Source organism: Dasypus novemcinctus, chromosome 14, assembly GCF_030445035.2.
Source record: "Dasypus novemcinctus isolate mDasNov1 chromosome 14, mDasNov1.1.hap2, whole genome shotgun sequence".
NCBI classification, from domain to species: Eukaryota; Metazoa; Chordata; class Mammalia; order Cingulata; family Dasypodidae; genus Dasypus; species Dasypus novemcinctus.
In genome coordinates, this window is record NC_080686.1 from 47,852,522 (window position 1) to 47,880,063 (window position 27,542).

Genomic DNA, 27,542 nt, shown 5'->3' on the forward strand with positions numbered 1-27,542 from the left:
GGCAAATGTGTAAATGAATGGGTGTGGCTGCATTCCAGTAAATTTTTATTTACAAAACTAGTGGGTTGAATTTGGCCTACAAAAGGAACAGTTTAGCTCCTGTGACAAATAATTCACATGGGACTATGAAACAAAATCTCCCTCAGGTTATTTTGAACTTATAATAGTTCTTAATGGGGAAAATGTTAAGAAAATTACAAATAATTGCTTTGTCAAAAATAATTATTCTGGGGAGTGAATGTGACTCAAACGATTGAGTGCCTGCCTCCCACATGGGAGGTCCGGGTTCGGTTTCTGGTGCCTCCTGGAAAAAAAAACAAAAACAGGCAGAACAAATGACATATTTCTCAGTTCTTTATACAATCTGGAGATCTCTTGTTAGGCACATATATGTTTGTAATTTATAAGGGTCAAATGGATGGCTGGGAAGAAACAGTTGTTATTATGCCTTCTTGAGAAACTGACCCTTATATGTCCCTCTTTCTCTCTGTCTTGTAGTCTATTTTGTCTATATTAGTAGAAGCACTCCAGCTCTCATTTGCTTGATATTTGCAAGGAGTATCTTTTCCATCCTTTTACTCTCAACGTCAGTATGTCTTTGTATCTAAAGTGAGTCTCTTATAGATAGAATATAGTTTTTGTTAGTTTGTATTTGTGCTCTGTTTTGAGTCATTGGGGCCTGGGATTGTTACCTGGGACCTTGTACATGGGAAGCAGGCATTGAACCCACTGAGCTACACGCGCCCCTCCCCCTTTTTTCTTTTTTTTTAAAGATCTATGTGACCTTGAGCAAAATGCCTTAAAGTCAAATTCTCAATTTCTTTTTTGTAAATTAAGAATAATTCTAGGCTAGGGTATGTCCAGATATGGTTCTTCCCATTTACTTTATTATGTTTGTATTGTTCTGGAATATATTCATCACTCTCTGATGCTTACACAGAGTTTTCTTCAGCTCCAGAAAGTTTCCATGTTTTGTTCATCATTGTTGCTTTTCTAATTTTCATCATTTCTTTAAGATAACCTATCATTCTCCAGAATAATCTGTTTTCTGCCATCTGTTATCTATAAACCTGTCAACTGATTGGTAGATGTAGATCGATGTATCTTTTGGGGGATTACATGTTCATCCTTAGAACAGTTGATTAGCTAAAGAATAGAACTCAGTGAATGACCCCTAGGGTCCAGACATTGGATCAGAAAAGGGTCAAATGGATGGCTGGGAAGAAACAGACAACACTACAATGGACTTTGGTACCAGATAGCTCAGAATTATTCATTCAGATGTTTTTATTTTTCTATCTTATCCATGCCATATTCCATTTTTTTCTGTTTTAATTTATTTTTTATTCCATTCTGTTCTTTAAGTCAAGTCTATCTTTCTCCATTCTATAAGGATACCAAACAGTTTTTGGAAGTTAAAATAACTTAATTCTATTTCCTGTAGGTAATTATTTCTAAAGTTACGCTTTTTCTCAGTGTGTTAAAAGATTTTCCCAAAGGGATCCTGTTGGTTTTTCTCTCTTCTTATCCTTGATTGAACACTAAGTTTCTAGATTTGATGTTTGCCAATAAATAGGGTTTTGTCAGCCCACATATAGCACAGTGCCTGAAAAAGTTAGGTGTTTATTAAAGTTTTGCTGTTGAATAGTAAAGTTCACATCAGATATAGTTTCATTAATTTATGTAGAATATTTTTCCCTTTCAGTATAAAGGTAATTTCAGGGATAAGAGAAAGGTATATATCATTATTTGTAAGCTACTTTTACTCTGTGAGTTTGAAACATACTTCAAATCTTCCTTTCTATGGGAAACTTCAATATTTACTATAATTTTTAACATTTTTATATGTATAATGTAGTTAAAGCCACTTTTGATTTCTGTTTAAGGCTAAAGGAAATTATTTTTAAAGAGAGACGTTCCAAAATGGAACTTGAATTTATGGTTCACAAACTTCAAAATGAAATTAAAAAACTAACTGTTGAATTAATTAAAGCAAGAGATCAACAAGAGGATCACCTTAAAGCCCTAAGAACTATGGAAAAAACATTAGAAAAAATGGAGAGGCAAAAAACCAAACAACAGGCGGCACAGGTATTTCTCTTAATCAGTTATGTGGATTATTTCAAATGGATAATTTCTATTCTGAAACAGATTATACCATTTAATAAACCTAAAATATGTTAGGCATATGCAAAAATTAATTTAAATACACCAAAAGCTTGTTAAATGATTTATAAATTCAAAGCAGTTTCAAGAAGCATTTAATGGAAATATTGCAAGTTGTTAGGCCTGTACTCTGTGAGAGATGGTTTTTAAAGGTTTCCCTGGTATGATTGGAAATTATCATTAGATATTTGTGATGCAAGTAAACAGTAGTTAATGCTAGTGTATTCCACAGCTATATTTTGTGTGACGATAGCATCAGTAATTTAATACATTTTGAAAATCAACTAAATCACTAGCTCCTGTCATTTTTATAAGGCATTTTTGGGAACTGACATTAAAATAAAAAGCAGGAATAATTATTATCTAAATAATATAATTGTATGTATTTTATTCAGATGAGACTTTTTCAGGAAGTGGAGCTCAAAGCTTCAGCTGCTGATAAAGAAATAGATTTACTTAGAACATCCCTTCATCAAGAAAAGGAAAAAGTACAACAACTTCATGAAATTCTTGCATTGAAAGAAGAAGGACACAGGTAAATGAAAAATATGTCAGAAAAATATTGATGTTTAAAAAAAAATAAGTTTACGTGTTTTTTCCAATATCTAAAAATAGATGGTGATTCAGCATTGGCAAAGTCTGACAAAATTAGTGCATATAAAATATCAAGTTTTTGTAATATGCATTAGAATTAATTCTGTAGCAAAAACAAGTAGCTTAAAGACACTTAATAGTTACCTTTATTCTTTTCTCAGTCTCAAGGTATGGGCTTAGAACATTGAAGCTTATTTTGCGTTTCTTCAGACCCAGCCAAAAGTACTTTAATTTGTGGGATCTACAGAGCAAGGGTGTACTGCCCATTTTATTCACAGCCCTGCCTGTTTTATTTATGGCTACTTTTGTATCATAATAGCAGAGTTAGGTATGGCCTAAAATATTTACTATCTGGCCCTTATCAGAAAAAGTTTGCCAATCCCTGAATTGAGAGCAATAAAAATGTTGATTAATTTAACAAGTGGTTACATGGAAGTTAGTTAAAACAAATTTCTCTGTGTATAGTTAGAATACTTTCAGCTAGTTTTCTGTTTATTGCCTCACCCGTTGAATTGTCTGATTGCCATGGGTTAATTTAATTTGTTTCCAAACCTGTTTTGTTTATGTACTTCTATAAATTAACTTTTGCATGCAGAAATTAAATTGTAATGCTTTGAGGAAAATTACCATATTAAGTGTGGGCAAGACAAGATTGCACTTAGTTGCTTCATAGATATTCTTTTTTTAGTTTAAAGAAACCAAAACTGGAATTATCAGTTACTGTATTATAGGTTTGATTCATGCAAGAAAAATGGTGGAGAACTCCAAAGAATGAACTCACCTTTAAGTAAAAATCTTTGGCTTCATATCAAAAGACTAGTAAATAATTTCACAATTTAACTGATTGTCAATTGGTTAACCAACCAATATTGCAAATCAGACTGTATTTATCTAATGTCAAAGACTCAGCCAAAGTAGATGATACAGTGAAGCAGAGTTTGACTTCTGCAAATGTGCCTAAAGAATTTCAGAAGCTGTACAATGATTCTGAACTATTTTGGTAAAGTTAAGATTTGGTATGCATCTCTTATCCATATTACCATTGAATACACAAGCAAATAAAAATCATATTCTTTTCCTATCTAACATCCTATGCCGAATTTCTGTTTTCGAAAGTGTGGCCCTGATATTAAATTAACAATAAGACATATAGCATATTTAAGAACTCTTTAAAGACTTATGAAATTTTTTTTCAGGTTGAGCGGCATCCTGTGATTTTTATTTATTTCTTATTCCAGGAAAGAACTTGAAACAAGGGAATTTTTTAGTGATGCTGAGTTCCAGAATGCTTTAGCAAAGGAAATTGTCAAAGAAAAGAGAAAGCACGAGCAAACTATAAAAGAATACGAGGAGAAAATTGATATATTAAGCCAGCAGTATACGAATCTAGAAGATGAATTTCGTGTCGCTTTAACTGTTGAAGCCAGGAGATTTAAAGATGTAAGAATTGACATTGAGCTCTTTCTTGAAAACAGGATTGGCAAAATAGGGTTTGATGAGAGGACTACATTTTAGAATCCTGGCTCTAGTTACATACTGGGAATAAGACCTTGAGCTAATTACTTAAATTCTTAGAGCCTTAATTTCCTTACCTAAATTATAGTTATTCTTTAGTGCTGTTGCAAAAACTAAGTAAGGTCATAAACGATGATGTAAAGAGCACTGGAATAGGAATTGGGAAACCTGAATTCCTTCCTATTACTATAAAGAGACCCCATGTCAGATCTGGTCCACCATCTGCTTTTGTAAATAAAGTTTGTTTGGAATGCAGCCATTCTTATTTATTTACATATTGTCTGTGGCTGCTTTTGTGTTGTAACAGCATAGTTGAATGCTTATAACAAAGACCATATAGGGCCTGCAAAGCCTAACAATTTACTGTCTTACTATCTGTCTCTTTACAGAAAAAGTTTGGTAATCCCTACTATAACCAATTCCTCTAGGTATATACTAGATCCCATCTTGCCTACTCAAGAGTATAGCACCTGCAGATCTTCCCCCTTACCCTCACATCATCAGCTTTTCCCTCTCTATTAGATCACTCCCTTCAGCATATAAACATGCTGTTATTTCTCTCATCTTAGGAAAACTGTCTTGCCCCATTTTCTCTTCTTGGTTAATACCTCATCTCTGCTTCCACTTACAGCAGAAGTTCTCAAAAATGTGTATTTACTGTCTGATTTCTATCCTTCACCACTTTCTAACTTCCAGGCAGGCTTTTATCTCTACTTCTTCACCAGTGCTGGTGAAGGTCACTAGTGACATCCATCCTGTGGAAATCATCAGTCAATTTAGTATTCATCTTATTTGACTTGTGAGCACCATTTGCCAAAATTGGTGCCACTTCCTTGAGACTCTTATCTTCACTTGTTTTCCTTCACACCACATCTCTGGGTTTTCTTGGTTTTCAGTTACTTCACTTCTTTTCAGTCTATTACATTAGTCTCTCCTATTTTCTCCATAATTGCATTATTGGAATGCCCAGTTTCAGTCCTTAAATAAACCCTTTTCTTCTTTAGACACTTACTCTCTCGATAAATCCTCAGCCTCATGATTTTAAATAGCGTCTATATGCTGAGAATTTCCACGTTTATAGCTCCATCCTGGACCTTTTGCCTGAATTCTAAACTTATGTTTAACTACCTATTTAACATCCCTACTTAAGAGAACTAAAATTGACTGATCTTCCTCCTAAACCTGCTTACTTCAGTTTTACCCATCTCAGTTAATGATAACTCCATCATTTTAGGTGCTTAGGCCAAAAACATTAGTCACTGTCTTAAGACTTGACTCATTAGATATCTTTAACTCATATTTCATTTCTGGTATCTCTAGAGGTTATTCTAATTTAAGAATATATCTATTTCTTACTGTCTCTACCACTGCTACCCTGTTAGAAGTCACATTATCCTTTCACCTATATTATTTCAAGAGTTTCCTAAGTGGTCTTCCTGCTTCCATCATTGCCCTCCTTTCTCTGTGTGCTCCACAGCAGCTGGAACATTCTTTTAAAATGTAAGTTAAATTATGTTACTTTTCTGCTCAGAGACTTCCAGTGTCCTCCCATTTTATTCAGAGTAATATTCAAAACCCTCCAGAGTCTAGCCCCCTGCTACCTCTTTGATTTCATCTCCTTACCCTTCCCTTGACCGATGCCATACCAGTGATGCCAGCTTCCTTGCTGTTCCTGAAACGCGTCATAGGCACATTCCCGCCTAGAGCACTGTTTTCTGAAATATCTGGATGACTCCTTTCCTTGCCTCCTTCAAGTCATTTCCCCAGTGTTAACCTTCTGAACCAGCATCACTGAGCATTTCAGTCCCTCTTAACCCTGTTTTTTTCCCACACACACACAAAATCATCTAAGATGATATATAATTTACTATGTTCATTGTTATATTGTTAGTCCCTACGCACTAGAATATAACCTTTTTTTAAAACTGAGATTTTTATCTGTGTTGTTTATTGATGTCTTCCAGCACCTAGAACAATGTCTGACATAAAAGAGAACTTGAGGAAATCCTGAATGAATGAATGGATTCTTGTTTGAGGTTGACACTAATTCCTTGGGTGATTTGGGCAAATATATATCTTCCTGGGTCACTTTCATCTGAAAATGAGTGGGTTGAAATAAATTTAAATTATCTCTGAGTTTTATTCTTTTGCTTAAACTCTGATTCTACAAACGAAAGAAATAAACTATTTCCAGAATCAGATATTTTTCCAAATATATGGAGAACTGCTATTTATAATGCAATTTTGAAATATAGGTTCAAGATGGTTTTGAAAACATTGCAACTGAGTTAGCAAAGAGCAAGCATGCTCTTGTTTGGGCTCAACGAAAAGAAAATGAGTCTTCCTCTTTAATTAAAGATCTGACCTCTATGGTGAAAGAACAGAAGATAAAACTTGCAGAAGTTTCCAAATTGAAACAGGAAACAGCAGCAAATTTACAGGTGAGACTGTAGCATTATATTTCTTTTAAACTTTTATATCAGTTTTTTAAGTGTACTATGATTTTAGGAAGTACACAAAATAAACTTTTAAATGATATAAATTATATGCTTTGACATGTACAAGAAAAGTAATATAACTAGGGCATCAAACCTATGATTTCACAGATGACATTGCTTTCAATAAAGTATATAAGTGAAATAAAGGAATTAATTTTAAGATATATTAAGTAAATAGGTACCAGTTATACAGAGACAAAGCAAAAATTATGAAGGTAATACTCAAATGTTTGAAGTTTGGGAAACACCATTTGAATTGCTAATAATAATTTTGTCATGGTAGTGATTGTTTTTAGATACATTTCCCTATAATAATTTTAAAATTAATCTCTTTTTTACTGTTGTCTCCATTTTAAACATTAGCACCCTTTTGCCCAAGATAACTTACTTACTGAAAGATGCTTTTAGGGTTAGTGATATACTTGATGAGAACTTTGGAGGTATTATAAGGTGCTTGCTCTTTTAAAATATTAGCATAAAATTTAGTATTTAAAGAGTGGTCTCTTAAATGACATTTTTCTTTGGTTAATAAAAAGCATGAGTTTTTATGATGTAAAATTTTCTAATTTTTACTTTGTGTTTAACATTTTTCTCATAAAATTAAAAAATTAGAAAATAAAAAAGCACTTCATAATTACATTATTGAATTTTTTCCCATATTTTGGGGGGTATACAGAATCAAATCAGCACCCTTGAAATTTTGATTGAAGATGACAAGGAGAAGAGTATTCAAATAGAACTTCTCAAGCATGAAAAAGTCCAGCTTATTTCTGAGCTAGCAGCCAAGGAATCACTGATTCACGGTTTAAGGACAGAAAGAAAAGTATGGGGACAAGAGCTGGCACAACAGGGTAAAACTCTTAAATTTTCAAGGGGAAAATAGCCCATTACTCTTAAAAACTAACATATCTGGTTATTGGAGAGAGAGAAGAACTTAACTTTGCCACTAAACCAAAAAAGGTTTTCAAAAGACGGTGACACTTGATCTGAAAGACTAAGTCAGCATTGGTCAACTAAACAAAGTGCCACTTAGGAAATAGGAAATAGTTTATTATACCAATTAAGAAATCATAGCCCTGATTTGTTTTTGTAATTTGGCCACATTTCTGGACAGGTATATCTTTGAAATATTACAACTAAATAAGTCATTAAGATATTTCTTATACAGTAATTTTAAATTCTTCGTACAGCATGCAGTCTTTTTTTTTTCCTTCAGGTACTTATAACATCCCACTTTGCATATAGAAATGTAAAATAGTATAAGGAATGGAAACTGCTTTAAGTGTAGGAAACCCTCAATCTCATTTTCTTGCTAATCATTGTAAGATATTCTGTTTTAATCCGTTATGAATTATGAATAGCTAGATGTCTTTGTTTTTTTTTTCTTTTTTTTTTTAAGATTTATTTATTTATTTATTTCTCTCCCCTTCCCCGCCCCCACCCCGGTTGTCTGTTCTCTGTGTCTATTTGCTGCATCTTCTTTGTCCACTTCTGTTGTTGTCAGTGGCCCGGGAATCTGTGGTTTTTTTTTGTTGCATCATCTTGTTGTGTCGGCTCTCTGTGTGTGCGGCGCCATTCCTCGGCAGGGCAGGCTGCACTTTCTTTCGCACTGGGCGGCTCTCCTTACGGGGCGCACTCCTTGTGCGTGGGGCGCACTCCTTGTGCGTGGGGCTCCCCTACACGGGGGACACCCCTGCGTGGCAGGGCACTCCTTGCGCACATCAGCACTGCGCATGGGCCAGCTGTACACGGGTCAAGGAGGCCCGGGGTTTGAACCGCGGAGGAGGTAGACGGACGCCCTAACCTCTGGGCCAAGTCTGCCGCCCTAGATGTTGGTCTTAATGTAGCATTGTTCATTTGTTCACTTCATGTAGGATTTTTAAAATATTTTTTTTTGTTTGAATGGCATAACATGTCTAATTAAATAGTACATATCTGAGTTAAATTGTTCTTGACCTTATTCATGACTTTAGATTTAAAAAAAAAAATAGCAGTTAATCTTTAAAAACCTCTTGTTCTCTTCCCTTTTCTTCCTTTTCATTTATATTATTTTTATTCAGTATTTTTTTATTGTATTTACTGTGTTATATTTTGTTAAATTTGTTTTCATAAAATATAAAACCTGCACAGTCTGAGTGTTTCTGATAATGTTTATTTCTTTAGGAGTCTCTTTATCCCAAAATCGTGGAAAATTAGAGGCCAAAATTGAAAATTTATGTAGTGAGAATGAATCTCTGCGAAAGACAAATGAACGTGATTGTGATACATTAAGAATTAAGAACAAAATCATAGAAGATCAAACTGAAACCATTAGAAAATTAAAAGTTGTAAGTTTGACATTTTGCTTTGGGAAAAGTGCAAATAGCAGGTTTAGGAATTAGTGGATCAGAATATCCAAAATAATTTTGTCACAGTGATCCCTAGCTTTCATTGAATTTAGAACACAACTATCCTGTGTTTTCTTTTTTGATATTTGCCTCTTTCCTCTTAAAAGTCCCATATTTTTCTTTGTTAATTTTTACTTCAGAATTTTATAGTGAATGCTGTATCAACCCTTAAAATGACTGGAGAGATAGGGTTAGGACTAACAAGGAAATAAGCATTTTGTTTAAGAGCATATGAATAGATTGTGAAATATTCCTACTTACTCTGGGGAGAAGCTGTTTTTACCCTTTTCTTCGATATGATCTATCTTAAAACAATACTAGTTGCCACTTATTTCAAAATACTTTATCTGAAAATTCTTCAGAGAAATTTTCTGAAAAGTTATCTTAGGCACTGAATAAATTTGATTCTAAAAATTTCTCCTAGAGATTATCTTTTTAAAGGGTTTTTAAGAAACTTACACATGGCTAAGCCACAAAGTTAGGAACTTATCTTTCAAAGTAGGTAAGATTTGATTTTTTTTTTCCTTTATTATTTTCAGGAAGCTCTTCGAGAACTTAATTAAATTCAGATAGTAAACAAATTTATCACTTTGCTATATCTAGAGTTATTAGTATATGAACTCAAGTTTTGTTTTTAGTATATTTACAATTTCAAGGCTGTCATATATGCCAAGCTGCACAAAAAGTTGTTAACTGAAAATTTTTTAGCAGTGAACCTTTTTTCTTCTTTAAAAAAACGTAAGCAATTGTATTTTCCTTCGAGTTAAGCTAAATATTCAACAAACTGGTGATTTGCATTCATATTCATTGCACAGAGAGATGATACTGAGATATAACACATTATTTCTGACATAGCTGACCAATTCCACAGTAAGATTGCTTTCCTCTTTTCAGTCTCTGAGCAGTTTTAGAAGGGGAAAAAAATGTGTTTTCAGTTTAGATTTTTAATAAAAAAGAAAAGTTTTCCAAAATTTAACCCAGCATTGCAGTAACATAAGTGCATATCCTAAAGTTGAGCCTAAGATATACTATGAGTATTGAGGATAGTTTCCAGCTAATCACATAAACTACAAAGATAGTTCCACTCAAGTGCTTCAGATAGTCGTGGCAAAAAAATAAATAATTCAAGGCTTTTATGAAATATTGGTCGAGACTAGACTACCTGACATCTTTACTTAGAATTTTTAGATTCATAAGCACAGTGAAGAATACAATGCTTAAATAAGCCTTGTCTAATATGTGTTTGAGTGCTTTCATCTTTTACTTTCCCAAAGAAACAATAACAGCAACCACAAAAAATGAGGAGGGTTGGGAACGAGGTAAAAATTATTATTAACCAATTTCATACAGCCTCACTTGCAGCAAAATAACTGATTTCAGTAGTATTTGATATATTGCAGAGCTTGTTCAATACTTAGGGTGTACCCTCGTAAGGCTGGTAAATGTTCAATAGAATAAATATATATGAGGCCTAATACCTAAGAATGTTAATAGTGCCTTTTTTTGCTTATTCTCTAATTTCTAGTATGCAAATACAGGATAAACTCTGACTTGTAGCATAGAAGATATAATAAAAAAATATTCGGAGGTGTTACTTTTTAATAGTGGTAAAATCAGTATTTTAAAGTAACACATTTGCTTACCATAATGCAGAAAACACTTGTTTTAGCACACTAGAAATAGTATAATTTGTAATATTATACATGCATACATAGTAAACATTATTAGTCCTTGATGTATACTATTGAAGCTTACAATTTTCTGTTTCTATCATGAAAATACAGATTTTTTCATACTCAATATTATGTTGAATTTTCTTCAAACTTTACACATACCTCCTGAGATTTTTATTGTACTGCTTTCTTTTCCTTCCCTCTTCTTCTTCCTCCCTGACTGATAATTACTGGCCTACTAAAATAAAAAGTATAAATAGAATAAAACTTATCATTCTTAATTACATGTAATACAAAGTGGTAGAGATGGTTTTAATTGTGGGGAAAAAAAGTTTTGTAAATCTTTTATAAAACACTCTAATATTTCAAATAAAGGCCTGGTTTTTTTTTCTTGGAAGTGTTTACAGGAAAGAGAGGAACAAATTAAAACATTACAAGCACAGGTCACTGAAATACAAAAATGTACTCAAGAACAACTTGAGGAAAAATCTTCACAGCTGTATGATGTAATGGGGAAATTGGAAAGGCACAATGAAAGAAAAGAAAAACTAAAACAACAGTTGAGAGAAAAGGAAATTAAACTTGAGGAAATTAGAAAAGCTTACAGGTATACACATTTTCCATTAAGAGATAAAATACTGTGGCTCAATAATTTCATGTGACCAATTTAATATTTTTAATTATTCTCATATCAGTACCCTTAACCAGAAGTGGCATGATAAAGGAGAACTTCTATGTCATCTTGAAAAACAAGTAAAAGATGTGAAAGAAAAATTTGAAAACAAGGAAAGGAAACTTAAAGAGGAAAGAGACAAGAGTATTGAACTACGGAAGTAAGTATTAAATCCTAAAACATGTGATATCATTAAACGTAAACACTGAATTTTAATGGGTAAAATGTGCATATAAAGAAAGGAAGGCTAAAAACATGTGGGACATAATTATTTGCCAAGTACTTTATTTCTATCCATGAGAGATATAGTTGATGTAGTAACAGAATTGCTTCTGCACCTCCTGCTCAGGCAGGTTTATGCTGAATGCATTCCCCACTAGAGGCTAGGATTTGAGCTGAGAGGTCTGTTGAAGAGCACTATCTGCTGATAAATCAGAAAAGTGCATGCAAAGAAGGGGAGAATAGCAATAAATTAAAGGTAATCTGGTACCTTTACTGCCCCTGTAGCAGTTTGATATTATTTATGAATTAAAAAAATAGATATTTAAACATGTTTGTAAACTGGTCTGTTTCTCTGATCATGATACCCTTTGTATTAGATTCAACTGAATGCCTTGGATTAAATCATTAAGATTAGTGCTTTGATTTGACTACATCATTAGGACATGCTGGGTTGAGTCCCTGCCCCCTTGGTGGGCTTTATAGATAGACAGTCAAGGACACAGAAGAAGTAGACACAAAGAGAAGATAGACAGAAGATCCTGTGGCCCTTGGAATAGAGATGAGCCTGATAGTTTACAGCTGATCTTGTGAAAGCAACTGAGCCCAGAAAGAAACACATGGTAGAGGAAGAGAGATGAGCCCTGTGCCACCCTTCAGCTGAGATCGGAGGATGCTGGGACCATGGAGCCTTAGAGGAAAGCTGAATCCATGCAGCCATCACCCACCATCTTGCTTAAAACATGGCAGCGGACTAAGGAAGTATTTCTTAAGGTACTTTGCATTGGATTCTTTAGGGCCTTGTAACTGTAAGCTTCTACCCTAAAGACATACCCTTTATGAAAGCTAACAGATTTCTAGAATTTTGGATCAGACTAAGCCCCCTTCTCCAAGACCCTTGGAAATAGACATGCACTCCATTACTGGATCCTTGGCCCTGGTTTGAGCAGTTAAACAGAGGAAATCCTAAAGATATAGAAAAGATTAACCAAGAATCAAAGAACAGTGATAGCACACAGCCAGTTAACAGTAAATCCCTAGGAAAGAGAAAACTCAACATCAAAATCAGATGCTTAAATATCAGCAAAAAATTGCAAGCCATATTAAGAAAAAAGATCTGGCTCAGGCAGAGGAACAAATCAAAGCTGCAGATGAGACACAGTTCTTAAAACAGTGAATCAATAGGGTTCATAAAAATCTCCTGAATCAAATCATGGATTTGAAAGACGGCATGGCTAAATAAATAAACAACATTAAGATACTGGGCAAACACAAAGAAAAATTGAAACCATGAATAGGAAAATAGCTTATGGAAATGAAAGACAGAAATGAGACTAAAAATACAATAGAAGCATACAACAGCAGATTTGAAATCATACAAGAAGGCATCAGCTATGTAGAGGACAGAGCAGCTGAAATTGAAAAAAGAGAACAGAGGGAAAAAATAATGCAAAAAATGAGCAGGATCTCAGGGAGTTGATGACAGCATGAGGTGCACCAACATACATGTTAGGAAGTTCCAGAAGGAGAATAGAAGGGAAAAAGGACAGAAAGAGTACTTGAAGGAATAATGGTGGAAAATTTCCCAAATCTAATGAATGTACAGGTCCAAGAAGCACAACATACTCCAATTAGAATTAATCCAATTAGAACTACTCTAAGACACATAGTACTCAGGATGCCAAATGCCAAAGAAAAACAAAATTCTGAAAATAGCAAGGGAGAAGCAAACCATCACATACAAGGAACACCTAGTAAGATTTCATGCGAATTTATCTTCAGAAACTGTGGAGGGAAGAAGGTGGTGTTATAATATAATTAAGGTACTGAAGAAGAAAAACCGCCTGCCAAAAATTCTTTATCCGGCAAAACTGTCCTTCAGATATGATGGTGTGTTTAAAATATCTACAGATTGGGAAGCAAATGTGGCTCACTGATAGAGCTTCTGTCTACCATATGGGAGGACCTAGATTTGATCCCTGGGACCTCCAGGTGAAAAAGAAGATGAGAAAGCATGCCCACTCAGCAAACCAATGCCCAGGCAAGTGCCCACATGGTGAGCCAGTGCCCGCATGAGTGCCCACACGAGTGCCCACATGTTAAGCCAGTGCCCTGCGCAAGTGAGTCACTCAGCAAGATGATGACGCATCAAAAGAGAGACCAGGGGAGAGTCAAGGTGAAGCACAGCAGAAACCAGGAACTGAGTTGACACAATTGACGGGGAACAACTCTCCCCATCAGAGGTCTCCAGGATTGAATCCCGGTGAATCGTTGAGGAAAGAAAATGAGAAGAGATGACAACACAGCAAAAACAGCAGGGTGGGAGGAGGGAAAAGGGGAAATAAATAAATCTTTTAAAAATAAAATATCCACAGGTAAAGAGAAACCAAGAGAGCTTGTGAACAGGACTCTGTCCCTGGAAGAAACACTGAGGAAAGTTCTACAGGAGAAAAGATAGGAAAGAGAGGCTTGGAAAAGAGTGTAGAAGTGAAGGCTATCAGAAAGAGTAACCAAACAAGTAAAAAGACAGACATATGAAAGCCAAAGGATAAAATAATTAAAGTAAACTCCCCAATCAAAAGACATAAAATGACAATAGATTTTTTAAAAAGCATGAGCCATTTGTATGTTGTCTGCAGGAGACTCACTTTACCTAAGTTTGCAACTAGACTGAAATTGAAATGTTGGAAAAAGATATTTCACACAAACAGTAATCAAAAGTGAGCAAGAATAGCTATACTGGTGTTGGACAGAAGAGAATTTAAATGGAAAAATATGATAAGAGATGAAGGCCATTATGTATTAATAAAAGGGACAATCCACAAGGAGGGAGTAACAGTCATAAATATCTATGCATCTAAGCAGGGTACTCCAAAATACATGAGGCAAATTCTGGCAACACTGAAAGGAGAAATAAACATCTGTACAATAATAGTTAAAGTCTTCAAAACACCACTCGAAATCAATAGATTGAGCAACTAGACAGAAGGTCAGCAAGGAAACAGAACTTGAACAATATGATAAACAAGCTGAACCTGACAGACATATAAAGAACATTGCACCCCAGATCAGCAAGTTAAAATTCTTCTCGTGTTTTTCCAGTTTAGATTACATGTTGGATCACAAAACAGTTCTCAGTAAATTTTAAAAGATTGAGATTATGCAAAGCACATTCTCCAGTCATAATGGAATGAAACTGGAAATCAGCAATAGGTGGGAAAAGGCGAAATTCTCAGATATATGGAGGCTCAACAACACACCCCTAAACAGTCGGTGGGTCAAAGAAGTAATTGCAAAAGAAATTAGTGGATATCTCAAGATGAATGGAAATAAGAATACAAATTATCAAATTGATGTGATAAGGCAAAGAGTGAACTGAGGGAAACTTATAACCCTAAATGCTTAGATTTAAAAAGAAGGAGTGTTCACTTCAGCAGCACATATACTAAAATTGGAACGATACAGAGAAGATTAGCATGACCCCTGTGCAAGGATGACACACAAATTCGTGAAGTGTTCCATATTTTTTATGTGCTAATTAGAAAAATTTAGACCATTGTTCTGTTCAAATGCTTTTACGCTTTTACTGGCATTTCATGTTTTACATATTGACTGAATTGTATTTAAATCTCCAATTTTGGATAGTTTGATTGTCCTTTGTGTTATATCATCTTATGTAGTATGTATATATAGATGTCATGATAGTAGGTACATACAAGTTTGGAAGGATTATATCTTACTATAAAATACACTTATACAACTTCTGAACCCACATATTTACCCCATCAGTATTTCTCATTCCTTCTTGCTTCTAGTGTGTCCATGTGGAATGATTCATGTTTACAGTCTGAAAAACTTCTAACATTTCTTGTACCATCAGGATGATGGCATTGAATTTTCTCTTCTGTTTGCTGAATATATCTTTATTTTTCACATTTTTTGAGACTTTCATAAGTATCCATCATTTTGACTTCTGACATTGAATAGTATGATTACTCAAACTTCATATAATTTTATATTATGAAAAAATAAAAAGCTAAAATCAAAGGTCTAACTGAACCCCTGGAGAAACTGGAAAAAAAAAAAATTCCAAAGCAAACCAGAAAGAAAGAAAGATTAGAGCAGAAATTAATGAAATTGAGAACAACAACAACAAAAAAAACAATAGAGAAAATCACCGAAACCAAAAGCTAGGTTTTTTGAGAAGATCAGTAAAATTTTTAAAAACCTTAGCTTGACTTAGGAAAAAAAAAAAAGATGCAAATCAAATGAAAGAGGAGACAATATGACTGACCCCACAGAAATAAAAATGATCATAAGAGGATATTATGAGAAACTTTGGGCCAACAAATTAGGCAGCCTAGATGAAAGGGACAAATTCTTAGAAATGCACAACTGCAAGAAATACTGGAACTCAACAAACCAATCACAAGTAAAGAGATTGAAGCAGTCATCAAAAATCTTCCAACAAAGAAAAGTCCAGGACTAAATGGCTTCACAGATGAACTCAACCAAACGTTTCAAGAAGGATTAGTGCCAATCCTGTTTAAACTCTTCAAAACAATTGAAAGGAGGGACAATTACCTAACACATTTCATTAAGCCAGCATCACCCTGGTACCAAAGCCAGATACAGCACAAGAAAAGAAAATTAAAGACCAATCTCTCTAATGAACATAGATGCAAAAATACTCAACAAAATACTTGGAAATCGAATCCAACAGTATATTAAAAGAATCATATACCACAATCAAGTAGGTTTTATTTTTGGTATGCATGAGTGGTTCAAAATAAGAAAATCAATTAATATAATACACCACATTAACAAAATGAAGGAAAACAACAGATGACATCTTGATTGATGCAGAAAAAGCATTTGACAAAAATCCAGCATCCTTTCTTAATAAAAACACTTCAAAAAATAGAACATAAGGAAAGTTCCTTAATATGATAGAGTATATATGAATATCCCACAGCCAACATCGTACTCAATGGGGAGAGGTTGAAAGGCTCTCCTCTAAGATCAGGAACAAGACAAGGATGCCCACTGTCACCACGGTTCAACATTGTGCTAGAAGCTTGAGCTAGAGTAATTAAGAAAAAGAAAAGTCTTCTACATTGGAAAAGAGAAAGTAAAACTCTGAACATTCTCAAATGACATGATCCTGTATTTAGACATTTCTGAAATATCTATGACAGGGCTATTATAGCTAATTAAAGAGTTCAGCAAAGTGGCAGGATATAAGGTTAATACGACTTAAATATTTAGAAAATAATTTAACCAGGAATATAAAGATCTATATTCAGGAAACTAGAACACTAGTAAAAGAAATCAAAGAAGACCTAAATAAATGGAAAGACATTCTGGGTTCATGGATTGGAACACTAAACATCATGAATATATCAATTCTACCGAAAATGATTTATAAACTCAACATAATCCCAATCAGAATTCCAGCAACCTACTTTACAAATATAGAAAAGTCAATTACCAAAGTTATTTGGAAAGAAAAGGGGTCCTTAGTAGCCAAAAACATCCAAAAAGTAATAATAGAGTCAGAGATTTCATGTTTCCTAATCTTGAAGTGAGTTATAAAGCTACAATGGTCAAAACAGCATGGTATTGTCATACAGATAGGCACATTGTTCAGTGGACTCAAATTGAGAGTTTAGAAATAGACCCGCACCTCTATGGCCAACTGATTTTTTTTTCTTATTCTTCACGTTTTAATTTTATACAATGGCTAGTTGGCAACTTAGTAAACCAGCCAGAAATCAGTCACAACCACCATCAGCTCCTAAATTACAGTACCAGGATGGCTGTCTAAAGAAAGGAAAGGGACTGGCTGTGGTTTGATATGGGCCCAATACATGGTGTGTGGCTGACTTTGTCCTAAATAAAGTTAACTTTAGTAAGCTAAGAATAGCATCATGGGGCAGCTGTGCCTGGTCTTCAAGAGCACTGCTCCTCCTGGGAAGTGGACTTGGCCCAATGAATAGGGCATCCGCCTACCACATGGGAGGTCCACGGTTCAAACCCCAGGCCTCCTTGACCGTGTGGAGCTGGCCCATGCGCAGTGCTGATGTGCACGAGGAGTGCCATGCCATGCAGGGGTCTCTCCCGCGTAGGGGAGCCCCACGCACAAGGAGCACGCCCCGTAAGGAGAGCCGCCCAGCATGAAAGAAAGTGCAGCCTGCCCAAGAATGGCGCCACACACACAGAGAGCTGACACAACAAGATGACACAACAAAAAGAAAGACAGATTTCCGGTGCCACTGATAAGGATAGAAGCCGTCACAGAAGAACAGTGAATGAACACAGCAGACAGCTGGGGGGGGGGGCGGGAACGGAAGAGGAAAAAAAAAAAGAGCACTCCTCCTCAATGTGCTTTCAGGAGCACCCTACTTTATAGTCCATTATCTCCATTTTCATTATGGCTTCCTCTCAGCAGCCACCCATGTGGTCAGACATACAGTCATACTGCTCAGGGAGGCAATGTAACATACAGAACATGTGACTGCAGCGATATGATCCAGTTCCTTCTGCACCACTCCATTTGGTTTGGCAGTGGTAGCACTGACATCTATTCGTCTGTTTAGATTGATTGGTTTTCTCGGACCATGTGGTCACGGTCATTTCACTGGTGAAGCCACATTCTCAGACTGAATCTGTACCACAAGATCTTTTGGTTAATATAATTAATGAGACATGAGCTGCATCTGTGCATGACCCACATTCCTCTGTTAGTTGGTGATGTTACATTCAGTTCTGTCTGCAGTAGCTACTGGCTGGGACTAAGAGTTGGTGTGGTTATCAAGCTAGTAGTGTCACTGGTGGTTTCTTCAGAGAACAAATATGATTGGCTGTCACTTGGAAGTGGAATCATCATCTGGTTGTTTCTTTTGAAAATCAGGAAAGCATTTCAAACAGATTTACAGTCTTGCTGGGCCCCCAGAAGCCGCAGCGACAGTGAGGTGGCAAGCTGGGCACTTTGATACGATTGCTCCTGGCATCTCCCATAGTGCTCAGTGGCGGTGGAGTTTGGCAGCAGGCAGGGTTTGGGGGGACTGGTGCTGAGGACATAACTGATTTTTGAAAAGCCTACCAAGACTACTTTTCTGGAACAGAAAGGTCTCTTCAAAAAATGGTGCTGGGAGAACTGGGTATCTATAATCAAAAGAATGAGAAAGATCCCCCATCTCGTTCCCTCACTTCAAAATGGATCAAAGATCTAAACATAAAAGCCTAAACTATAAAACTCCTAGAAGATAATATAGGGAAACACTTCAAGGTCTTGTAGTAGGTAGGGGTCTCTTAACAATAAAAAGACAAATGACTTAATTTTAAAAATGGATAAAAGCTAAATAGACATTTTTCTAAAGTACAAATACAAAGGGCAAATGAACACATGAAAAACATGTTCGTCATCACTGGCTATTAGGACAATGCAAATTTAAACGACAGTAAGATATTTCACACCTACTAGAATTGCCACTATTTTTAAAAAACAACAGGAAACTGCAAGTGTTAGAGGGTTGTAGAGAGGTAGGAACACTTTTACAACATTGGCAGGAATGTAGAATTGTATAGCCCCTGTGGTAGTCTGTTTGGTAGTCCCTAAGAAGTTAGATATACATCTGCCATGTGACCTGGAAATACCACTCCAGAAGATCTGAGAGCAGTAACATGAACAGACATGTATACACTGATGTTCTTAGCAGAATTATTCACAGTTGCCAAAATATGGAAACAACACAGGGTTCCATCAACTGACAAATGAATAAGCAAACTCTGGTTATATGCATACTATGAAATATTATTCAGTTGTAAGAAGAAGTGAAGTCATGAAGCATATGTCAGAATGGATGAACCTGTAGGACATTATGTTGAATGAAGCAAGCCAGAGACAAAAGGTCAAATATTGTATAGTTTTGCTGTTATGAGCTAGAATTTAAGTTACCAGAGAATAGAATGTGGTTAGAGAATGGAAAACTGAGGTTTAATCTGTGCAGAATTGTTAAAAGAAAAAAAAGGTTGTGAATCTTTGGAAAATGAATAGAAGTGATGAAAGCGTATCATATGCTTTATATCTAGTAGCACTTGTTAGTGGTATGTTATGGGTATGATCGTGTTTGAAGGGGGAAGTCTGAGGACGAGTATATCACTAGAAGGAAAGCTAAAAAGCAGCATGAGACTGTGTAGCATAGCAAACCTTTGTGAAAAATGAAAATAGTTAATAGTATATATATATATATATATATATATATATATATATATATAAATGTTTTACTCTGAAACAGAACAAATGTATGTTAATGTTACAAGAGGTTAACACCAGGGTGATATTTGTGCAAAAATATAACCAAAACAAACTAGATCATAGTGTATAGTAACACATCAATAATCTTTCATCAATGATTTTAAAAAAGGGAGTATGCTAAGTAAAACTAGACAAAAAGTATGACATTGTTTGAGTCCATATGCGCAAAATGTAAATACAAAAATAGACACGGAAATAGATTAGCAGTTAAGTATGGCAGGGAGAGGATAGAGAAATTGAGGTGACAGATAAGGGGTAGGGTTTTTTGGGTTTGTTTATTTTTGTTTATTTTTTTTTTGAGTAATGAAAATGCTCCATTATGTTTTAAGTAATGAGTACACAACTCTGATTATACCAAATTCTCTTCATTGTATTTGATGAATTGTATGGCTTATGAATGTTTTAATAAAATTGGTTTTTTTAAAAATCAATTGCCTATAGATGTGAAGGTCTATTTCTAAAGTCTTAATTTACATCCTTTAGTCTATATATCTATTCTTGTGCCACTACCATGCTGTATTGACCACTGTAACTTTGTAGAAAGTTTTAAAGCCAAGAAGTATGACTTCTTTTTCAAGATGGGACCTTTTTTTTTTTTTTAATTAAAATTATTTATTTATTTTTAAAAATTACATTAAAAAAATATGAGGTCCCAATCAACCCCACCGCCCTCATGCCCCACTCCCCCCACAGCAACACTCTCTCCCATCATCGTGACACATCCATTACACCCAGTAAGTACATCTCTGAACATCACTGCACCCTGTAGTCGATGGTCCACATCATAGCCCACACTCTCCCACGTTCCATCCAGTGGGCCCTGGGGGGATCTACAATGTCCCGTAATTGTCCGTGAAGCTCCACCCAGGACAACTCCACGTCAAGATGGGACCTTTCCAAATTAATTTAATGATTGCCTTTTCCATTTCTTTTGGAAGTGTGCTTAGGAATTTTGACTGGAATTTTTTTTTTAAGAAATCAGTTTTGTTGATACATATTAATAAAGCATAAATCCATCCAAGTGTACTCTTTGGTATTTGGTATAGTCGCATAGTTTTGCATTCATCATTTCATTCCTTATTAGAGCATTTTCTTTATTCCAGTAATAAAAAACAAAGCACATTACATCTCCATATATGCTTCCTCTGCCATACATTCCTGCTATTCTGTTTCCAACTCTAGTTTACTTATATTTTGTAAAGCAGTCTTACACATGCAATACTACCTGTATACCTATAGCACATGAGGTTACATTTTTTAGCTTTCCTTTTAGTAATATACATGTCCTTAGACTTCCCTTTCAACCAGTCATACTCATAATAATTCTGCTCGTCACAGACACCATTGTGTGCTCTTACCATTTCCATTCATTTCCAAAGATTTACAAACAACCTTTTTACCAGTTCTGCACAGATTAACCCTGGGCTTTCCATTCTCATCCCTCATTCTATTTTCTGGAGACCTACATTCTAATTATTAACTCGATGAGTTTGCACAATATATTTAGTTCAAAATAGCACAATCACATAGTATCTGCCATTTTATGTCTGATTTGCTTCACTTGACAATGTCCTCCAAGTTCATCCATGTTACCATATGCTTTACTACTTCATTTCTTCTTAGTGCTGCATAATATTCCATTGTGTGTATATACCACAGTTTGCTTATCCATTCGTTGGTTGATGACCACCTGGGTGGTTTCCATCTTTTGGCAATTGTGAATAATGCCGCTGTGAACATCAGTGTGCAGATGTCTATTTATGTCACTGCTCTCCATTCTTCTAGGTATATACTAGTAGTGGTATTGCAAGGTCACATGGCAAGTCTACATTCAGCTTCCTTAGGAACTGTCAATCATCCACAGTGGCTGTACCATTCTACAACATCCTCTCTAGCACTCACAATTTTCCAACTTTCTAATAGTGGCCATTCTAATAGGTAGTGTAATGATATCTCATTGCAGTTTTGATTTGCTTTTCCCTAATTGCTGGTGACATTGAACATTTTTTCCTGTGTTTTTTCACCATTTGTATTTCTTCTTCGGGCAATTAATAGTCTTTTGCCCATTTTATAATCAGGTAGTTTGTCTTTTTATTGTTGAGTTGTATTGTCTCTTTGTATATCATAGGTATTAAGTCCTTATCGGATATGTGATTTCCAAACATTTTCTCCCGTTGACTCAGTTGCCTTTTCACCCTTTTGACAGTCTTTTGAGGTGCAAAAGTGTTTAATTTTGAGGAGGTCCCATTTGCCTGTTTTTTTCTTTCATTGCTTCTGCTTTGAGTGTAAGGTTTAAGAAACTACCGCCTACCATGCAATCTTGAAGACTTTTCTTACAGTTTCTCCTAGGAGTTTTAAGGTGGTGGTTTTTATATTTAGGTCCTTGATCCATTTTGAGTTAATTTTTGTATAAGGTGTGAGTTAGGTGTCATCTTTCTTTCTTTTGGCTATGGATATCCAGTTCTCACAGCACCATTTGTTGAAAGTCTATTCCGGCCCACCTGGGAATGCTTGACAGCCTTGTCAAAAATCACTTGACCGTAGATTTAAAGGTCTATTTCTGAATTATTGATTCAGTTTAATTGTTCAGTCTTTCTGTCTTTATGCCAGTACCATGCTGTTGTTACCACTGTAACTTAAGTAATATGTTTTAAAAGTCAGGAAGTGAGAGTCCACCAAATTAGTTCTTCTTCTTTAAGATATTTTGGTTATTCAGGGTCCTTTACCTTTTCAAGTAAATTTGATTATTGGCTTTTCCATTTCTGTGAAAATGGCTATTGGTATTTTTATTGGGATTATTCACTTTGACTCTATAAATCAGTTTGGGTAGAATTGATTTCTTGATGTTTTGTCTTTCAGTCCATGAAGATGGGATGCTTCCACTTATTTAAGTCCTCTTTGGTTTCTCTTAGTAGTATTTTGTAGTTTTCAGAATATATTTATAGAGGATATGTCCTTGGTTAATTTTATTCCTAAATATTTGATTCTTTTAGTTACAATTATAAATGGAATTTTTTTTCTGATTTCCACCTCAGATTTCTCATCAGTAGTGTATAGAAACACTATTAATTTTTGCCTATTAATCTTTTATCCCACCACTTCGCTGAACTATTCTATTAGTTCTAGTAGCTTCGTTGTAGATTTTTCAGGATTTTCTAGATATAGGATCATATCATCAGTGAATAATGCAAGTTTTACTCCTTCCTCTTCTATTTGGGTGCCTTTTATTTATGTAGCCTAATTGCTCTAGCTAGAACTTCTAGTACAATATTGAATAATAGTGGTGACAGTGAATATTGTTGTCTTGTTCCTGATCTCAAAGGGAAAGTTTTCTGTCTTTTAAACATTGAGTACAGTGCTAGCTGCAGTTTTTCTATATGTACTTTACCACATTGAGAAAACTTCCTTCTATTCCTATCTCTTAGAATGTTTTTCTCAAGAAAGGGTGCTGTATTTTGTTAAATGGCTTTTTCTGTACCAATCAAAAGGATCATGTGGTTTATCTTCTTCAATTTATTAGTGTGGATTTTTACACTAGTTGATTTTCTTGTGTTGAACCACCCTTGCATACCTAGGATATCATGTGGGTTTTAATGTACTTGATCATGTGGGTTTTAATGTGCTTTTGGATTGTCTTTGCTTGTATTTTGTTGAGGATTTTTGCATCTATATTCATTAAAGATATTGGTCTATAATTTTATTTTTTGTGTGTGGTATCTTCATCTGGTTTTAGTTTTAGGGTGATGTTGGCTTCATAGAATGAGTTTGGTAGCATGCTTTCCTGTTCAACTTTTTAGAAGCGCTTGAGCAAGATTAGTGTTAGATCTTCTTTGAATGATTGGTAGAATTCACCTATGAAACCTTCTGGTCCTGAGCTTTTCATCTTTGGGAGGTTTTTGATGACAGTTTCAAAACTCTTTCTTTGTGATTGCTTTGTTGAGATCTTCTGTTTCTTCTAGGGTCAGTGTAGGTTGTTCATTATTTCTAGTAATTTGTCCATCACATCTGCATTGTCTAGTTTGTTGGCATACAGTTGTTCATACTATACTCTTATCTCTCTTATTTCTGCAGGGTCAGTAGTAATGTTCCCCTTCTCATTTCTGATTTTATTTGTTTGTGTCTTCTCTCTTTTTTCTTTGTCATTCTAGTGAAGGGTTTGTTAATTTCATTGATCTTCTCAAAGAGCCAGCTTTTGGTTTTGTTGATTCTATTGTTTTTTGTTCTTGATTTCATTTATTTCTGCTCTGATCTTTACTATTTCTTTCCTTCAACTTGGTTTAGGATTAGTTTGCTGTTCTTTTTCTAGTTCCTCCGGGTGTGCAGTTAAATCTTCAGTTTTAGCTCTCCCTTCTTTTTAATTTAAGGATTGAAGGCTATGAATTTCCCTCTCTGCAGTGCCTTCCTTTGCAGTGTTCCATACATTTTGATACGTTGTAATCTTATTTTCATTTTTCTAAAGATATTTACTGAATTCTCTTGCAGTTTCCTCTTTGACCCACTGTTTATATAAAATATGTTGTTTAATCTTCATATTTTTATGAGTTTTCTATTTTTCTGTCCTTTTATTTCCCTTAAAATTTATGTATGTATGTATGTATTTATTTATTTATTTATTTATCCCCACCTCCTCATTCTTTGCACTTGCTGTGTTTGTCTCCCTTGTTTCTTTAAGAGGTACCAGGAACAGAACCTGTGACCTCTGATGTGGGAGGGAGGTGCCTAATCGCTTGAACCACCTCCATTCCCTGGTTTGTTGTGTCTCATTATGTCTCTTGTTGAGTCTCTTGTGTCTCTTCTTGTGTCTCTTGTTGCACCAGCTCGCTGTGCCTGCCTGTCTTGCCAACTCGCTGTCTTGCTCCTCTTCATTTATTTTTTTTTAAGATTTATTTATTTATTTAATTCCCCACACCCCCACCCCCACCCCCACCCCCGGTCTGTTCTCTGTGTCTATTTGCTGCGTCTTGTTTCTTTGTCCGCTTCTATTGTCAGCGGCACGAGAAGTGTGGGCGGCACCATTCCTGGGCAGGCTGCACTTTCTTTCGCGCTGGGCGGCTCTCCTTACGGGGTGCACTCCTTGCGCGGGGGGCTCCCCTACACGGGGGACACCCCTGCGTGGCAGGGCACTCCTTGCGCGCATCAGCACTGCGCATGGGCCAGCTCCACACGGGTCAAGGAGGCCTGGGTTTTGAACCGCGGACCTCGCATGTGGTAGACGGACACCCTAACCACTGGGCCAAGTCCGTTTCCCGCTCCTCTTCTTTAGGAGGCACTCAGAACCTCTGCTCCCTGCTTTGTTGGGTCCCTCATTATCTGTTTCTTCTTGTATCTTGTGTCAGATTGCCATGCCTGCCCGTTGCGCCAGCTCACTGTCTTCTTTGGGAGGCACTGGGAACCAAACCAGGAACCTCGCATGTGGTAGATGGGAGCTCAGTTGCTTGAACCACATCAGCTTCCCATGTCCATTATTGCTTTGTAGCTTCATTATGATCAGAGAAAATGTTGTTTATAATTTCAGTCTTTTTAAATTTCTTGAGACCTGTCTTGTGACCTAATATATGGTCTATTCTGGAGAAGGATCCATGAACGATTGAAAAAATGTATATCCTGCTGTTTTGGGGTGTAATGTTCTATAAATATCTGTTAGGTCTATTTCATTTATATTATTCCAGCTCTCTGTTTATTAATCCTCTTTCCAGATATTCTGTCTAATATTAAGAATGGTGTATTGAAATTTCCAACTATTATTGTAGAAACATCTGTTTTTCCCTTCACTTTTACCCTTCAGTTGTGCCTCATGTATCTTGGGTCACCTGGGTTAGGTACATAAATATTTTTTTTTGGTGAATTATGTATTTTATTAATATATAATGACCCTCTTCTTCCCTTATAACAGTTTCACATATAAAATCTTATTTTGTCTGATATTAGTATCACTACCACACCAGGTTTTTTTGATTGCTCTTTGCATGGAATACCTTTTTCCAACCTTTCATTTTCAACCTGACTATGTCCTTATGTCTGAGGTGAATCTCTTGTAGACCTCATTAGATGGCTCTTATTTTTTATCCATTCTATCTGTCTTTGTCTTTTCATGGGGGGATTAAAGCCATTAACATTCACCGTTATTATTGTGAAGACATTACTTCATCCATGTTTACCCTTTGGCTTTCCATTGTCATATTTTACTATTATCTGTCTTTTTACTCTTTAATTTACTCTTTCTAATAATCTTCATTTCTACATTCTTCTCCAAGTCTCTCACCCTTGTTTTTTCCCTTTCAGGCTGCAGCATTCCTTTAGTATCTCTTGTAATTCTGGTCTTTCGATAGCATACTCTCTTTTTTGTTTGTGAAGACTTTAAACTCACCCTCATTTTTGAAGGACAGTTTGCCAGATACAGAATTCTTGGCAGGTTTTCTGTTTCAGTACCTTAAAAATACATCATTCCACTTTCTTCTCACCTCCATGGTTTCTGATGAGAGGTCAGCACCTAATCTTATTGAGGTTCCTTGTATGTGATACTTTACTTTTTTCTTGCGACTTTCAGAATCCTCTCTTTATTTCTAACATTTGCCATTCTGAATAGTAGGTGTCTCATAGTAGGTCAGTTTGGATTTATTCTCTTTGGAGTTTATTGTTCTTCTTGCATATTGATATCTATGTCTATCATAAGGGTTGGGAAGTGTTGGTCATTATTTCCTCAGATATTCTGTCTCTGTCTTTTTCATCCTCTTCTCCTTTTGGAACACTGATAAATGTGAATGTTTGTGTGTTTTGCATTGTCATTCAGTTCTCTGAAATCTTACTCCATTTTTTCCATTCTTATCTCTTTGTCTTTTCCAGTTCAGTTGTTCTGCCCTCGAAATCACTAGTTCTGTCTTCAAGCAATTACCATCTGCTCTAATGTGCCTCTGATGTATTTTTTTTTAATTCCCCACCCCCTTGTGTCTTTTTTGCTTGCTGTCTGTTCTCTGTGTCCATTCACTGCGCATTCTTCTCTGTTGTTTTTTTTTTTTGCTTGTCTCACTTTTTGTTGCATCACCTTGCTGAGTTGGCTCTCTGCGGCACTTGCAGGCCAGTAGCAGTTGGCAGCGCTTGCACACCAGGCGGCACTCTGTGGTGCTTGTGGGCCAGTGGCTCTCTGCAGTGTGCAGGCAAGCCTGATTTCACAAGGAGGCCCCAGGACGTGAACCCAGAGCCTCCCATATGGTAGACGGGAGCCCAACTGATTGAGCCACAGCTGCTTCCCCTCTGATGTATTTTTAATCTCATCATCATGTCTTTCATTCCCATAAGCTCTGTTACTTTTCTTTGCAGGCTTTCAAATTGTTATTTATGCTCACCCAGTGTCATCTTAATAGTCTTTCTCTCTTTAGTCACATTTCCTTTCAATTCTTGGAATTGATTTAGGAGATTTGTGTTATTATCACTGATTAGTTGTCTTAAATACTGTATCTCTTCGGGATATTTGGTTTGTTCTTTTGGCTGGGCCATCTC

General features: G+C 35.7%; 1 protein-coding gene, 1 non-coding gene and 1 pseudogene across 3 annotated transcripts in view; 2 read left to right on the forward strand and 1 right to left on the reverse strand.

Moving 5' to 3' along the window:
* LRRCC1 (leucine rich repeat and coiled-coil centrosomal protein 1) overlaps positions 1–27,542 on the forward strand; it is a 51,364-nt gene that overhangs the window by 17,962 nt on the left and 5,860 nt on the right. For both annotated transcript variants that reach the window (XM_004474767.4, XM_058275689.2), the window contains exons 10-17: positions 1,887–2,091; positions 2,562–2,701; positions 3,999–4,200; positions 6,531–6,716; positions 7,450–7,624; positions 8,937–9,100; positions 11,232–11,440; positions 11,529–11,666. In XM_004474767.4, the coding sequence (XP_004474824.1) occupies positions 1,887–2,091; positions 2,562–2,701; positions 3,999–4,200; positions 6,531–6,716; positions 7,450–7,624; positions 8,937–9,100; positions 11,232–11,440; positions 11,529–11,666 (1,419 nt within the window). The remainder of the gene's footprint in view (positions 1–1,886; positions 2,092–2,561; positions 2,702–3,998; positions 4,201–6,530; positions 6,717–7,449; positions 7,625–8,936; positions 9,101–11,231; positions 11,441–11,528; positions 11,667–27,542) is intronic.
* LOC111759494 (U6 spliceosomal RNA) lies at positions 15,147–15,253 on the forward strand. Its single transcript, XR_002793462.1, has one exon. It is a non-coding gene; the product is annotated as a U6 spliceosomal RNA (small nuclear RNA).
* On the reverse strand, positions 18,116–18,745 carry LOC139436460 (AN1-type zinc finger protein 3 pseudogene; annotated as a pseudogene).